We start from the raw sequence: 17,844 nt of genomic DNA, 5'->3' as shown, positions 1-17,844 counted from the left end.
TGACAAATACTCCAGGATGTATACTAGAAAATCAAATTCCATAGACGACAACAGTAACATAAGCGGCTAAACCTCCTACCTCCAGCATATCAATTGCTATTCATACATCAACACATACTGCCCACCGTTTTATGCACGTAAGAGGGGTCGATCGCATAGTTTGTAGGCCACATGCACATGGTTGAGTTAAATACTTTGAGTATATATAATAAAGATATTATTACCCTTTCGTGAGAGAGAGAGAGAGAGAGAGAGAGAGAGAGAGAGAGAGAGAGAGAGAGAGAGAGAGAGAGAGAGAGAGAGAGAGAGAGAGAGAGAAGAAGAGGGAGGGAGGGAGAGAGAGAGAGAGAGAGAGAGAGAGAGAGAGAGAGAGAGAGAGAGAGAGAGAGAGAGAGAGAGAGAGAGAGAGAGAGAGAGAGAACAGATCAAAACATATTTTTTGTAAAAGAAGAACCGGGATATGATCATGTGGGTTGTTAGACGAGACAAAAATTTTTTTTTTTTAACGACACCACTAGAGCACATTGATTCATTAATAATCGGCTATTGGATGTCAAACATTTGGTAGTTTTGACATATAAAAAATCAGAGGAAACCCGCTACATTTTTTCTTATGAAGCAAGGGATCTTTTTATATGCACTTTCCTGCAGACAGGATAGCACATACCACATACTTTGATATACCAGTCGTGGTGCACTGGCTGGAACGAGAAATAGCCCAATGGGCCCACCGACGGGGGTCGATCCCAAACCGACCGCGCATCAAGCGAGTGCTTTACCACTGGGCTACGTCCCGCCCCGGTTATTAGACAAGTACGACTTATAAGTATAAGTGAAAGTCAACATTAATGCATCGCCATAACTGGGACGTAGCTAAATATGCATCCATCCATTTATCCTAGGCAGGACGTAGCCCAGTGGTAAATAGTTAGTGCATCACGAGTGGTATATGAAAGGCCGTAGTATGTGCTATTCAGTCTATGGAATAGTGCACACAAAAGATCCCTTGCTACTAATGGGGGATGTAGCGGGTTTCCTCTCTAAAACTCTAGCTGGTGATTAATAAATCAATCAATGTGTTCTTGTGGTGTCGTTAAATAAAACAAACTTTAAACCATCCATCGATCCATCCATACGTACGTACGTAACTACTTACCACCCCACTCACTTACCTGCCTACATCCATGCATCCATCCATACATACATACATACATATATACATAGATATTAGATACACGCACACATATCCATGTACGTACAAACTATATACATATTTACACAACATATTTCATATTATTTTCTATGACATGCCATTCATTAATCACTGGTTGGAATGTTGGAATAAGAAAATACAATAGCGTCACGTAGAGGATCGATTCTTCATTGTAGTCCATTTCAAACGAACTGATTGCAACCGAGCGAAAATCCCACTAGTTTGGGCAGGCACAGTTTTAAAATGTCCACATGTCTTTAAATGGTGTAACCAGAGCCCCACGACTGATATATCAAAATATTTTGTATGTGCCGTCCTTTCTCTGGGAAAGTTCATATAAAAGACCCTTTGCTGCTAATGGAAAAATGTGACAGGTTTGTTTGTTTTCGAATAGCCGGTTATTAATTCATTAATGTGCTCTAGAGGTGTCGTTAAACAAAAACAAAAGACAAAAAAATTTAAAAGTAGTACTAAACCAAATAACTTCCAGCTGGGTCGAATTTCGAGGTATACCCAACTTTTGAAAGAGAAGTGAACACCAGAAGTCTTGTGATTGGTGATAAATGTGAGTGTCTTGGTTGTAAAAAAAACAAAATAGTTTCATCTGGGCAAAAAATGTATGCAATTTTATTTCATCTGGTACCACTGTATCAAGTAGCTTTGTGCTTGAAACATGTATGGGGTACCTGTAAAAAATACTCGAATTTTGTGCGGAACTAGGGTAGTCATAGACGCTATCCGTTATCTCAGAAATGAGCAGCTTGACCCCCAATGTTTTCTCATTCACTTCAAGGGTGAGGGGTGGTAGTATTCATATCCGTGGCATATATGTCCATTCATAAGCTGCAGGTAGGAGTTTTAGTCACATATGTTACTATTGTCGTCTATGAGATTTGATTTGGTAGTATACACCCTGAACGATTTAAGCAAATGTAACAAAGTATACGGCATCTCTTGGACCAAGATGTCCCAAGAACATCTTGAGCCGAGCAGTGCCCAAGGTGTCCCAGTTGGAACATGTTGGGCTTCAACATGTGCCTCCATATTCGATGCATATCAGCAAAGCTACATATGGATCATGATATCTGCTATGTATGTGTATATAGGGGAGGGACGGGTTTGTTGAGCCAATTTTTACTCCCACAAGTCCTGTGCTCGAGGATGGAATTGATGGCCTCCACTTCTATGGATATAATCTGTGTCACAGCATTCCCTCCGCTTATTCGCCAATCAAGACCATCAACCAACATACTGGGAAAAAAAGACAAGGGATCTTTTATATGCACCATGCCACAGACAGGATAGTACATATCACGGCCTTTGTTACACCAGTTGTGGAGCACTGGCTGGAAAGAGAAATAGCCCAATGGGGCCACACGCCACTGTTACTTTATTATCAATGCGCTCCAGCGGTGTCGTTAAACAACACAAACTTTAACTTTAATTGTATTAGAAAGTTAACTTTAATGTAAACAATCATATTATGTATATGTCTACGTTCAGAACGAAACAAGAAAACAGTTTTTTTAAATAATATTTTCTTTTTACAGGATTGTTTCAAGCCACGAATGCATAGAATAGGCTGTCCCAGCTAGGTAACACTGTCTTGGCGTGTTTTTGTATTCATTCACGTTACGTTCCCATACAGTAACTCTACTATAATTATATGATCGTTTGACAAGATTGTGGGAGGTGAATAGAGGTAACATGTTTTCGGTTCAAACCCAATATCGCCTATTGTTGAAAATCTCGTACACCACTGACTACATAAATATATCACAAAGACAAAAAGTTAAGCACCCCTAGATATAATTAGTACTCAAATAGCCCCATTCGTAAAAACTGCAAATTACGTGACGAATATGTCAAGAATGGTGTTCCATCGAAATAATAGGAGAGTACAATGACAAACTGTGACGTTCCACAACAGAACGGTATGCACGTGCATAATGCAACCCGTGCTTTGCTCAAAATGCATTATCAATACACTGCAATTGTTGACATTTAACATCACTGTCTTGCACTGTTGAACTTTAATCGTTGAATATGGCACGTCGACGGTTATCACAGTCCCAAAGATGGCGTATTATTGGTATGCATGCGACCGGCATGGCCTTCTAAAGAATAGGAATTCATCTGGGGTATCATTACACCGTAATCAGTAGACTTATACGAAAACACGGGCATACCAATGCTGTAAAGGATCTCCCACGGTCAGGGAGACCGCGCATGACATCACAGCTCGAAGACAGGGCCCTGCTTCGGCTCGTACGTCGTCAAACCTTTGCTACGTCTCCCGTTCTGAAGAGCCAATGGTTACCCAATAGACGGATGTCAGCCAGAACAGTGAGAAATCGTCTGAAATTTGCGGGATTGAAGGCCAGAAGGGACAGCAAACGTCCCTTTCTTGCTGATCATCATGAGAGACGCCGTATAGCGTGGTGTTTGGCCCGGAGGTGTTGGAATCTGAGGTTCTGGCGAAGAGTCCATTGGTCCGACGAAAGCCGGTTCCTGCTCCATGTCACATGAGTCCTGACCTAAACCCGCTAGAGCATGTTTGGGACATATTAGGGCGTCGAGTGCAGGCATTGACCCCACCTCTACAGACTCTGGCACAATTAGAGGCAGCTCTTTATCGAGAATGGCAGCAGTTGCCCATGCAGCAGATCAAACGACTTTACTGGAGGAATGAGACGAAAGGTGGAAGCTGTCATCCGGACACGTGGCTGGTTTACCCGCTGTTGATGATTTGTGTCATGAATGTCATCTGTGAACTTCAAATGATATTTTTCATCATCAATCATAATGTTGACTTGTGTTTCTGACTCTGCACCTCCATACTTATTGTGCTTCAGTTTTTGTCTCAAATACAGCACATTGGAATTCTTCTCAGAATCATGATTGAAATTTCAAAACTGGATACACTTGTTATGTTTTCTTATCGTCAAAGATGTATTCTTCCAAAACACATTTGTTTTTCCGAGGTTATGTTATCAGGCTTTCAACGCCAAACCTTGTAAGACAAGTCATTGTGAAAGGTACAGGGGGTGCTTAACTTGTTTATTTGTGTATATATTGAAACAAATGTGCTGTAGGTAGCATTAAACCAAATAATTTCAGGCTGGGTCTAAGTTCGAGGTGCAAATTATTATTATTATTATTATTATTTATTTATTTATTATTTAATTTTTTAATTTTTAATTTTTTAATTTTATTAGCCCAGAAATGTCGATAATGTCAGGGATGGGGCCCTGTATCACTATCTTATAGATAATGTTGAACATAAATAACATTAAATATATATATAATACATAATGAGTATTGTTAGACTAAATATGTTCAGATTGATTGTACATTTTTCCATAGAAAGAGGGAGGGAGAGATAGAAGTGAGAAAAGAGAGAGAGAGAGAGAGAGAGAGAGAGAGAGAGAGAGAGAGAGAGAGAGAGAGAGAGAGAGAGAGAGAGAGAGAGAGAGAGAGAGAGAGAGATTAAGTAAAACAGGACAGCAAGACAGTTTTAACATTAAAAAAACATACACACACATACACCAGCACGCAACATAGCTTGATAACAAATTTATACATGTGATTACTTTCCTATCACTTGTATTGTAGTTTGTTAATGTTCTGTGATACTGCGGGAAGTAGATGTTTTATTAAATGATATATTTTACATCTGTTGCTGGAGACGAGAGCATTTAAATAATAATAATAATAATAATAATAATAATAATAATAATAATAATAATACAGAAATTATTATATTAAATATTTTCAACTAATGAATGATACAGCGACCACTTGGTAAACAAATTGCTAAGATTGTTCTTATTAAAATATAAATGTTTTTCTATAGAGTATCTTTTTTTTAATTTCTTTTTTAAAATGAATGATGTTTAACTTAACATTTTGCACTTTATATTTATATATGAAATACGTAGCTAGAAGTAGCAAGAGATCAAAGATATTATCTGTTTTAATGTTGTCTTTAAATCCAAATATGACTAGGTCGAGAGACAGTTTTAAGTTACATAAATGATTACAGTACTTCCATAACCAGTTTAAAAACGAATTCCAAAACGTTTGAACAAAGTTACATTCCCAAAAAAGATGTTTCTTTATTTACATTACAAAAGGTACATGTTTCAGTATCAATAAGTTTTAGCTTGAAGGCAAAAATATTTGTCGTTAGTATTCTGTGTAATATCATATATTGCAACCATCTTAATTTTACTTCTTGTGTGGTGAGAAGTGGTTTCAAATAGATAATGGACTAGATAAGATCAGTACTAAAACCATTTTGCCATTTTGCCATAGCGGTATTTGGTACGTCTGAATATGTTAATGTGTAATAGTATGATTTTGATCCTTTTTTAATGGAACAAAGTTTTCTTTGGACAGGCGAATCGTCTAAAGGAATATTTGTGTCTATCTTACTAATTTTAGTTTTTTTTAAGGTATACACTTGTAAGTCATAAATATAATTAAATTCAGTTAATGTAAAAAATTCTCCACGATCATTAACTAGGTCGCATATTTGAGAGATGGCTTTTTCGAGCCATTTTTGTTTTAGAAACGTTTTCCTATCGATTTTTATATGACAATTATAGAAGATTGGTTCTGATAAAAAATCTTTAAAGTCTGTTACCTTAATCTTAATAGCTGTAGAGAAATCACAAAAAGCCCCAATACAGTCCTTCCAAAACAAGTTGTTAATATTTTTATAACATTTTTCAGGAAACTCATTACCAAATACAGGAATATATCGTAGTTGGGGAAAACATGCCAATGAAAGAGGTTTCCATTTTGAATCATTACTTTCCAGTTTTCGTAACCAAGTAATTTTCAAAGCTTTAACACATTTAAATATATCTATCATGCCTAGGCCTCCCTCTTTGATAGATTTACACGTGGTATTTCTTTTAATTCTGTCACGGGGATCCTATAATACCCGTAACTGAATGAAACACGATTGTCCAAATATCTCTCCTAACTGTATATCTAGTAGATCTCTCTGTAACAGGCAGTTATACCCGCTGGCTCGTCTAGGTATGATCAGAGATAAGATCTTATATAAGGTATATATTATTATAGCACGTTTAGTTCACTAGAAAACACAATAAAAACACAATACACTTTGGAATCTGTATTAACCTACGCTGACAAATGTACTGCCGCAGTAGTTAATTAACAACAACAAATAATAACAACCCAGAACTGATCACTTAATTAGTTAATCTCTAGGTGTCTAGTTTACACAATATGCAAAATCACTTCACCGTGACACAACACCCACACGTGTGATAATTGAGAAACGCTTCCAGGAGAACTTAATTAATAAAAGAATTACAACTCTATTCCTAACTGGTTAATTTTTAATTAACCCTTACTACTCGTTCAGTAACGTGTGATAATTGAGAAACGCTGCCAGGGGAACTTAATTAATAAAGGAATTACAACTCTATTCCTAACTGGTTAATTTTTAATTAACCCTTAACTACTCATTCAGTAACCTTGTAACAGAAAATTAATACTGCTACCTATCACAATAAAGACAATAACCTACAGTTTACCTAGGTCCTCTAGGATGACTGGCTAAGCCTTAATAATTATTTAGACAGTGAGCCTACAGAATACTGCGTCATATGACCGGCAGCACCGTCTAAATAATATTGGTATAATACAGTATTAAAATATTAAAAGTCACATCAATCACATCAAGGTTATACAACAGAGCAGAAATAATATTTACCAAGTCCGGTCTGAACTAATATATGTCGTTCAGTTGAACCACGTCCGTTCCCCTGGATACTTTCAATGTTTCTCCCTGATATCTCTAAAACCCTAGCTATTTATAAAAAAAATCCGAATCTCGCCTGGGGGTACATCGCGGCCCTCCCCCTATCAAGTGCTATTTCCACAGCGACCACGCCGGCATATTTTCTCTCAGATGGCCAGACTCAATGACGCCTAGTCGCCAAATCACGGTTGTAAAAACCGCACTCGCGGAGGTATTACGTAACTACTGGCCAGCTGGCTTAAGTGCATATTGGAACTGCACACGGCCCTCTAAAACAATTAATATCGCCACAGGCGAAAACAAAATTAAGAGCATGTACCGTCACAAATTCTATCCAGCTTTTGGTTCCATACAAACTTAAATAATACTTTATTTAATTCACGCATAAAATATTCAGAGGGATTAGATAGTGTTAAAAGTAAGTAGCTGAGTTTAGATATTAATAAGGATGTTATTATAGCTATTCTACCAAGTGGTGTGATCATTCTTCGTATCCAATTATGTATTACTTGTTTAGTTTCAAACAGTTTAGAATTATAGTTAAGTTTAGCCATTTCAGCTAGATCAGTACTAAAGGTAATGCCAAGTGCTTTAAAAGTGGAAGGATTCCATTTTAAATGAAGGTTTTGTAAATATCTGACTGCACTGTTCTTAAATGAGCCAATCTTTATGACTTCAGATTGATCATAATTAATTTTTAGTCCAGATAATTTCGCAAATGTATTCAAAGTATTTATTGTTTCTTCGAAGGACTCTCTACTACCATCAAGTATAAAATCTGTATCATCAGCGTACTGTGAAATGAGATACTGTTTATTTTGTACTGAAATTCCTTTAATTTTCTTATTTTTGCGTACAAGTCTACACAATGGAGGAATATATATGGCGATAAAGGGTCCCCTTGTCTTCATCCCCTGTGTATTTCAAACGATGAGGATATATTGCCATTAACTATAACACTTGATTTAATATTTTTGTAAAAAACCCTGATATTCAACGTTTAATATGATCCCCAAACCCCCAAAATGTAAGAGTCTATGTATAAATGACCATGAAATAGAGTCGAACGCTTTTTCAAAATCTACTCTTAGTAACATACCAGGAATATTTTCGGATTCAGTGTAGTATATAATGTCATACAAAATCCTTATATTATCGCCAATATATCGTTTTGATATAAATCCAGTTTGATCTTCATTGATTAAGATATCGAGGACCCTTTTTATTCGTTCAGATATACATGTGGATACTAATTTATATACAACATTTAAAAGTGACATAGGTCGCCAGTTAGGTAGATAACGTTTTGGTTTATCTACAAGTTATACAAGTTATTAGTCCAAGTTTCTGTGCTATCGATAATTTATCATTAATAAAAGCATAATTAACAGACCTCAATACAAAGTGACCTATATCTGGCCAAAATGTTTTTAAAAATTCAGCAGAGAAACCGTCGACTCTTGGACTTTTATTATTCTTCATACGTCTTAGAGCGTTTGATAGTTCATCATACGTTAACATACCTTCTAAATCGTCAGCTTGCTCTTTAGTAAGTTTATTTAGGTCTTTTTCTGTAAGTAAGTCATTTAAATCTATGCTACAAGTGGCGTCTTCTTTAGAGGCATACAAGTTTTGGTAAAAAAAGTTTAGTTTCATTAATAATTTCATTTTTATCTGTAACTATAGAACTATCTTTTTTCTCAATCTAAGTCATTGATTTACTAATAAAATTCCTATTTTCTAAATTACAAAAATAATTATTTATTTTTCACCTTCATTAATCCATTTAGCTCTTGATCTGATATATATACCGTCCATTTTCAAACTCCAGGTGATTGCTATTTTCTAACTCCTCTATTTCACTAATTAATTGTTTTTCATATTTATTATTTTCTTTTTTCAAATAAGATGAATATGAAATTGTTTTCCCTCAAATTTCCATTGACAAAACTTCTAAAAATAGTTGGTCACTAATTTGAAACTCAATTTCATATAGTGGGATATCATCGTTGCATCCAAATTATAGATTTATATAGCATACTGTTTCTTAATATCTGAAATAACATTTCTAAAAGTGAATTATTGAATGGGGTGCAAAGTTTGATAGAGAAGTGAATACCACAAACCCTGTGATTGGTTATAAATGTGAGTGTTAAAAAAAAAGGTTTCATCTGGGCTAAAAAAAAGTATGCAATTTTATTACATTTAGTCCCACTGTGTCAAGTAGCCTTGTGCTTGGAACATGTATGGAGTACCTGTAAAACAGTACTCAAAGTTTGTGCGAAAGTAGAACATCTGGTTATGCCGAAAATGAGCTATGAAAGGTACCATTTTCTTCGGTTAATACTTTGAGGTAGGGGTTATAGTACTGATATTTATGAGCCATAGTTTAGTGATATATTGCATATAGTGTTTTTAAGCACAAACGTTAACATGGTCGCCTATGGGATTTTATTTGGTATAGCACAATCTGTAACCTGAACCCCCGAAACGCTCCCCTGCACACGGATGCGTATATCCCAAGAATCTAAGTGAGGTAATGTAGCACGGTTTGAAGTAAATGATACTTGTTTAACAAATTGTACGTTTCGTTTTGTTTGAAAATAGGCTCCGCCTCTAATGTTTTGCAGTTACCATGACAAATCACTGTGTGTTTGTAGACAGACTCCGCCTCAAATGTTATGCAATTACTATGACACATCGAAGTCTAGTATAATATGTTGTGTTCTTTTATATTAGGTCTCATTCTCACACTATCTCGTTTATAATAATTATTCTATTGGATAAGTCATATATCTTTCAGAAATCAGGAAACATGAAGAATGCCATGCTGTCATTAGTTCTCTTAGTTGGTAATGTATACTTTTTTCCTTTGTTTTCTCTTTGATATATATCTACACATCTAATAATTAAAACTTTTAAATGTTTGTAGTATTTCCAAATTCAAAAGAAAAAGTACGTACCTCGAAACAACGGTAAGTTTATTTTATACACGTAAAAGAAGAAACGAAAAATTAAAAAAGAAAAAACACAGACAGTAAAATAATTATTTCATTTAAACCATGAGCGCTTTATCGGATGGGTAACCGGCCTCGGTGGCGTCGTGGCAGGCCATCGGTCTACAGGCTGGTAGGTACTGGGTTCGGATCCAAGTCGAGGCATGGGATTTTTAATCCAGATACCGACTCCAAACCTTGAGAGAGTGCTTCACAAGGCTCAATGGGTAGGTGTAAACCACTTGCACCGACCAGTGATCCATAACTGGTTCAACAAAGGCCATGGTTTGTGCTATCCTGCCTGTGGGAAGCGCAAATAAAAGATCCCTTGCTGCTAATCGGAAGAGTAGCCCATGTAGTGGCGACAGCGGGTTTCCTCTTAGAATCTGTGTGGTCCTTAACCATATGTCTGACGCCATATAACCGTAAATAAAATGTGTTGAGTGCGTCGTTAAATAAAACATTTCTTTCTTTCTTCTTTTATCGGATGGTTTATATATTCATGTTAAAGGCAATGATAATCTCTATCATCAAGGTCGAAATAATATTCATGTTATTGGCACTGATTTTAATCTCTATCGTCATGGTCAAACTACTATTGATGTTAGCAGCACTGATTTTAATCTCTATCAACATGGTCAAAATAACATTGATGTTAACGGCTCTGATTTTAATCTCTATCGTCATGGTCAAAATAATATTTCTGTTAACGGCACTGATTTTAATCTATCATCTAGGTCAAAATAATATTCATGTTAATTTTAATCGTCCTTGTATGACAACCTCACCCCCCCCCCCCCCCCCGAAACAAAAACGCGGCTTACAGAGGGGTGAGTGTTTATTTTGAACGGTGGTTATGTCATACTAAACGTCTTCCACTGTATTATTTAGTCACCCTATTACGAGTATTTTTTTTCTTGTACATCGACAATATATATATATATACACACACACACACACACACACACACACACACAGTGTGATCGTTTATTATTACTACTATTTTTAATTAATTAACTGAACTCGCCTTTTACAGTTCAGAATTGAAAACCTCATTGGCCAGGGTTGTTCATGTATAGAGTGGCTCATTACAATATGTATGTCTGTCTATCTGTCTGACTGTATATCTGTATTACAATCCGTCTATATTATTATACATATGTTCAGAACATCGCCAAAGGGGCGTGGTTTAGCGTAGTCAGTTGAGTGCTCGCTTCAGGTGCTTGCGCCAAAGGATCGAATCACCTTAGTGGAACCATTCAACTGATTGTGGTTTTTCCTCGTTCTAACCAGTGCACTACAGCTGGTGAAAGGTCATGGTATGTGCTTTTCTGTCTGTGGGAAAGTGCGTATAAAAGATCCCTTGCTGCTAATGGGAAAATGTAGTGGCTTTCCTCTGATGACTACAAGTCAGAATTACCATATGTTTGACATCCAATAGCAGATGATTAATTAATCAATGTGCTCTAGTGGAGTCGTTAAACAAAACGAACTTTTAACTCGTTTGACTATAATCACAAAAGATGTCTGCTAGTATGGGTCGATTCTCCAACACACAGACAAACGTGTTTAACCTTCCCAACGAATGCTCTAGAGCATTGTAGTGTGGTATCAATGTAAAGCTCTATTCTGGTATACAATTACAGAATGATGTGGCTAAATGTCTCGAAAATGATCGATAGGGCGCTAAACAAATTAGTAGTAGAACAACTCCCAATTCCAAAAGAAATAAACTAAAATGGAGTTTAAAACCAAAATCCAAGAAAATCCTAGCCAGAAGCAGTTAACTGACTGCACAGGTTCAGAAATTGTCCTCAGAATGAGAAGAATGTAAATCAAATGGATAATATAAAAATATATATATAATAAAATGAAATAAGAATTTAGAAACAAAATATTCGAAAGGTTAAAAACGTTTACACACGCTATATGGAATTTACTACAAGTTATTTATTTCTGAGGCGATTCCTGTTTCTAAATTGGACACAAAAATAGGGGGTTTGGTTTTTTTTTTTTTCACAAAACACTTTTACTTTTCTTCTTACGTGAAACAAAACTGAAATTATTTACATAATAAAACATTTTTGTAAGGCATATTTTTTTTTTTCACAATTAGAGCCGTTTATGATCACTGAAATCAAACATTACTTATATTTTATTGTTTTAATTATCCATTTTGGTACAACCGAAGTGTTTTTGGTTATCCAAAATACATTTTTCATATTTTTTAATTTCATAAAAAAAACAATTCTGAGAAGTAACGGTTATGAAGTCGCGTTTAATCTATTTTAAGGGCATTTGAACGTCACAGACTCTTGTTTCATTCTGTTGTATCCAAATTTGTTACAGATTTGTAAATTAACCAAACTTAGTGTCCATTTTTACGAGTGGAAACTAGGGTCTAGGTGAAAAATATGCCTTAGTGTTTAAAAACTAGGGTTCGTCCCTTTAAAATATTGATTTGCTATATTAGAAGAATAAATTATATATATATATATATATATATATATATATATATATATATATATATATATATATATATATATATACACACACCAATTCTATTTAGTTTGGTGATGCAAGTTCAATAACACGATGTTCTATACTAATAGGTTTGATTGCCACGGTCCACTGCGCGTGTGACACGACGTCGCTCCTGACTTGTACTTCCACTCTAGTGACAGAAACTGCAGCTGCTGGGGCCGATGTTGGAAAGTTTTGTAGGTTCGGAAATGGCCAGTGTTCAGTGAATATACTGAGCGTCTTAAAGAAAAACTAAATCCTCAGAAACCAACCAACCAACCAAACCCCCCCCCCCCCCCCCAACATAACACCCTTCCCACCCCTACCCCACAAACAACAACAACCTAACAACAAAAAACCAACAACAGCACACCCTAAGATATAACAACAAAACGAAAAACAAAAACAAAAACACAGGGATATGGATTGTTCGGTTAACAATGTTATTTATGTAATTACGTGCCAGGGTTGCAATGAACAATACATTGGTCATACCACTCAGCTGAGAGCCAGAGTACGCATACACTAACAGCAAATAAAACAACCTGAAACAAGATGCATACCTCGTATACATGTGTGTGTGTATATATATGTATGTATGTATGTATGTGCGTGCGTGTGTGTGTGTATTTGTGTATGTTTATGTCTATGCTTGTATCTCTCTCTCTCTCTCTCTCTCTCTCTCTCTCTCTCCTCTCTCTCTCTCTCTCTCTCTCTCTCTCTCTCTCTCTCTCTCTCTCTCTGTGTTTGTCTGTGCTTGGATGTGTGTGTGTGTGTGTGTGTGTGTGTGTGTGGTGTGTGTGTATGTTTGTGTGTTTGTGTGTGTGTGTGCATGATAGGTGTGTGTGTGTGTGTGTGTGTGTGTGTGTGTGTGTGTGTGTGTGTGCGTGTGCGTGCGTATGTGTGACACAGTTCATGTATGTGTGTGTATGTCTGTTTAATTATGTGTTTGTTCTGGGCTATTATTTTGATACTACTAACAGGTGATTGTCTTTTTTTGTTGCAGCGCATACAAAAAGTATCTAACTTGCGTCGCAGACGCCATATGCAGCACCGACCCTTCGATTAAAGCATATTTTGACTCTGCCAACGCATACATAAACAACTATTGTAGTAAGTGATTTATTATCGCGTCCCGTCGAGTCTTCGAGGGGATATTATACCTTTGTGGATTTTTGACAACGAAATCATGATTTCCCGTAAACCTTGCCAGAAACCCCCGTAACAAATGTATTACCTTTCACATCTTTGTTTTATAATTAAACAAAAATTTACACTAGTCAAACTTTTAATCAAAATACACACACATTGTGAGAAATACATTTTAATGACATGATATTGTTGAAATTTTTTCTAGGAAATACCTATTAAAGATATTTGCAGCTAGGTTAGGTTATGTCATTTTATTTACGTGCCTCTATCCGAAAAAAGTTCAGGCACGCCTATCCCATGCCCAGTCTCTGGCAAGGCACGTGGCTGAGTATCGGACAGAAGGTACTTTATTAAAGGGTCAATTTTGATTTTATTATAATGGGGAAAGGGGGAAACAATTGGTGGCGTCAGCCAGATTCAAATCTGTAAGAATAAAGCCCAATTAATTAAATATTATATGAAGCACTATTTTTGATGGGTGATCTAAAATTATATTTATTAGTCTACTCTTATTTAGGCCCCGGAGGATTGGCAGAAAAGGGATGGACCTCCCACCAAGGAAAGATTATTATAAATATTATTTTATTTAAAGGATAGGGGTCCCATCGAAAGCTTCAGTGTGACGAACTGATGGCCAAAACCGCCTATGAAAACCTATGAAAATTAACACTAAGTTTAGTTAATCTACATACCTGTAACACATTTGGATAAAGTTACAACTGAGTGAAACAAGAGTCTGTGACTTTGGAATGGTGAAATACCCTAGACTAAAACTCGACTCCATTACTGTTATCTCTCAGACGAACGTGCGTTTTTAAAAATATAAGAATATCGTTTTGTGATATTAAAATCACCAGGATGACCAAAAACACTTCGAATGTACGGAAATGGATAATCTAAACAATAAAATATAAGTAAAGTATGATTTCAGTTATCAAAAACGGCTCTAATAGTAAAAATATGTCTTGGTGTTTAAAAACTAGGGTATAATAATAATAAAAAAATTGTAAATAATACGAATAAATATATTGTTATAAAAATAATAAGAATGTTTAAAATAATAACAAACAATAAAGAAGATAAGAAGAAGAATACATTTGCCATAGTTATCTGTAAAATTCTAATATCAAAAGCAGACGAATTTTAAACAAAAGGGAACAACTCTTATCACCTTAGCAAAAACAAAAACCAACAACCCCTCCACAAAAAGAAATATAAACACTCACACACACACACAAAATAATAATTTAAAACATAAATAACCCCCTGTAAAATGCATGTCATGTAACATTTGCGTTATAATTAGGTCATATGTGTAACACATGCATAATACTATATATATATATATATATATATATATATATATATATATATATATATATATATATATATATAACATCATCATCACCAGCACCAGTACCACCACAAACATCATCATCACCATCGTCATCATCATCACCACAACAACCACTATTACTGCTGCTACGACTACGAGTACTACTACTACTACTACTACTATTACTATTACTACTACTACTACTACTACTACTACTACTACTACTACTACTACTACTACTACTACTACTAAAATCATTATTATTATTTATTATTATCATTATTATTATTATTATTATTATTATTGCTCACTGCTGCTGCTACTGTTGCTATTATTATTATTATCATTATTATTACTATTATTACTATTTTATGTTTTTTTTAGACAGCGGCGCCATGGCAACAGTTTCAGTTTTGACCATGTTTCTCACCCTGTTCGTGATGCTCTTCAAGTGAACGACTTTCTGGTATGTGTAAATGTTGAGTGGGAGTTGGGTGTATGATGGTTACACAGACATAGCACACACTGTGGCCACCACACACAGCAATCATATATAAATTGTGAACTTTTTTCTTCTTTTTTTAACAGTAATACAACTTCAACAACAAAAACACTAACAGGTGTTCTTGAATACGGTGCTTAAAATAATATAGATGCGTTCTTAAAAATCAAAACATAAAAAAAGCCAAAAAGAGAAAAAAAGAGAGAGAAAAGGACGGAGATATCTAAATTAGATTGGTGTAAACAAAATGTCTTTTAATACTTTATCTTGCCAATATATACTTTGTGTTTTGCTATTGTAGAAGATATGAATAATAATTCTTCTTTTTTCACAAACTGAGCTGTTTTCTTATCTGATGTATTTTGTAGAATGGAGCTGACCAAGGAGACATCCATCTTTGCCATGACATCTATACGTCAACCACAATACATTGAACAATATTGATTTAATAAAACACATGGTTACATACGTAACTAATACGTAGATTAGACTGTGTATTTAATTTTTACACTTTGTAATAAACTTTTGATAGTACGTGTATGTTTATTGTTTATACAAAATTTATTATTAATGTTATGCTTGCATGGATACATGCCTGACTAGTTGTTCTCTAAAATATTACGCAGCATTTCAAACTGGTTTATTTCCCGTTCCAGACAGTGCACCACGACTGGTATATCAAAGGCCGTGGTATGTGTTATTCTGTCTGTGGGATAGTGCATATAAAAGATAACTTGCTACTAATGAAAACAAAATGTAGCGGGTTTCCCCTCTAAGGCTATATGCAAAAATCACCAATAGTTTAACATACAATGGCCGATAGTTAATAAATCAATGTGCTCTAGTGGTATCGTTAAACAAAACAAACGTTTTCAAAATTGTGTTCTACATATGATAACAGTTTCTATGACTGAGAATGATAAATGATGACTTCAAGGTGATCCAATTGATAAATGATGACTTCAAGGTGATCCAATATCTTTAGCTTTCGCTAGATCATCTTCGCTGGCCAAGGCACCATTCCGTATAACTATCGCATTATGAAATGCAGTACCTAGTTATACGGAATGGTACCTTGACGTGCGAATATGTCACTAGCTATACCACATTGCAGATTCAACTACCTTCACAGTTCATATCTCCTTTTCAAATTAAACTTATTATATCTATAATAATTTATGGATTCACCATGGGTTTATCATCATTTTGAACTTGGAAGAATATTTACACGTTAGCCAACTTAATCAGTTTAAAATGTTTAATTAGAAATATCTATTTAATTAAAGATTTAGTTACATAGTGTAATACACGATTCTTAGAAAGGAGAATTTATATCTGGATTGTTAAATACATTTGTGTTTTATATAATTATACTTACAGCTTGGGTAATTATTTTTATTTGATGTGTTCACGATGGCAAACTAGTTTTCCCATTTTTTTCTCTTTTATACGGTAAGAAAAAAGTTATATGATTTTTCTTTTAGTGCAAGTATATAGTTATAAAATAAGAACAAAACACCGAATACGTTTTATCTTTGCAAAATATTCCATATTTCAAGTATATTATTAAATAAGATATTAAATCTGTATAAATTTTTTACCTCTCTTTACTTTTTCAACACGTTTGTCTTTTTATATTAACGTTAAACAATATAGCTGTAAAAGAATCTGTGGTTTGATTGTGTCACCAAGTGCATACTTTAAGTATGATTAAAATGAATAATTATCAACGTCTCATAAAAAATGGTTTGTTGTTTGTTGTTGTTAGTTACTTTCAAATTTCGGGAATGTTTTGTTGTGTGTATTTTGTTCTTATTACTACTGCTGGTGTTTGCTGCTATTGGTGGCAGGGTTTTGTTTCTGAGTACAATAATCTTGTTCGCAGTTAAGAACAATAATGAACACCTTTGGTGGCAAACTGCAACGAATTTCTACTACTACTACTACTACCACTACTACCACTACTACTACTACTACTACTACTACTACTACTACTACTACTACCACTACCACTACAACCACTACTACTACTACTACTACTACTACCACAACACACACATACACACACACACACACACACACACACACACACAATGTGAGAAATACATTTCTGACATGATATTGTTGAACATTTTTCTAGCAAATACCTATTAAAGATATTTGCAGCCAGGTTAGGTTATGTCATTTTAGTTACATTCCTCTATCCAAAAAACAAATAATAGGTGTAAACCACTTGCACCGATCAGTGATCCATAACTGGTTCAACAAAGGCCATGGTTTGTGCTATCCTGACTGTGGGAAGCACAAATAAAAGATCCCTTG

At 35.1% G+C, this 17,844-nt stretch overlaps 1 protein-coding gene across 1 annotated transcript; it reads left to right on the top strand.

The window, feature by feature from the left end:
- Positions 1-9,522: 9,522 nt before the first annotated feature.
- LOC121378431 lies at positions 9,523-17,266 on the top strand. Its single transcript, XM_041506607.1, has 6 exons — positions 9,523-9,549; positions 9,817-9,865; positions 12,622-12,733; positions 13,539-13,645; positions 15,405-15,486; positions 15,891-17,266. The coding sequence occupies exons 2-5, from the start codon at positions 9,829-9,831 to the stop codon at positions 15,473-15,475; spliced, it is 327 nt and encodes a 108-aa protein (XP_041362541.1). The 5' UTR covers positions 9,523-9,549; positions 9,817-9,828; the 3' UTR covers positions 15,476-15,486; positions 15,891-17,266.
- The last annotated feature ends 578 nt before the right edge of the window (positions 17,267-17,844 follow it).

This window comes from Gigantopelta aegis, chromosome 8 (genome assembly GCF_016097555.1).
Source record: "Gigantopelta aegis isolate Gae_Host chromosome 8, Gae_host_genome, whole genome shotgun sequence".
Classification (NCBI taxonomy): domain Eukaryota; kingdom Metazoa; phylum Mollusca; class Gastropoda; order Neomphalida; family Peltospiridae; genus Gigantopelta; species Gigantopelta aegis.
The sequence above is the reverse complement of the archived record's forward strand: the minus strand, read 5'-3'. Positions and strand labels throughout refer to the sequence as shown.

Coding starts and splice junctions, on each gene's coding strand:
- LOC121378431 (XM_041506607.1), top strand. CDS start 9,829: ATGAAGAATGCCATGCTGTCATTAGTTCTCTTAGTTG. Junction 9,866..12,621: donor GTCATTAGTTCTCTTAGTTG/GTAATGTATACT, acceptor CTATACTAATAG/GTTTGATTGCCACGGTCCAC. Junction 13,646..15,404: donor ATACATAAACAACTATTGTA/GTAAGTGATTTA, acceptor TGTTTTTTTTAG/ACAGCGGCGCCATGGCAACA.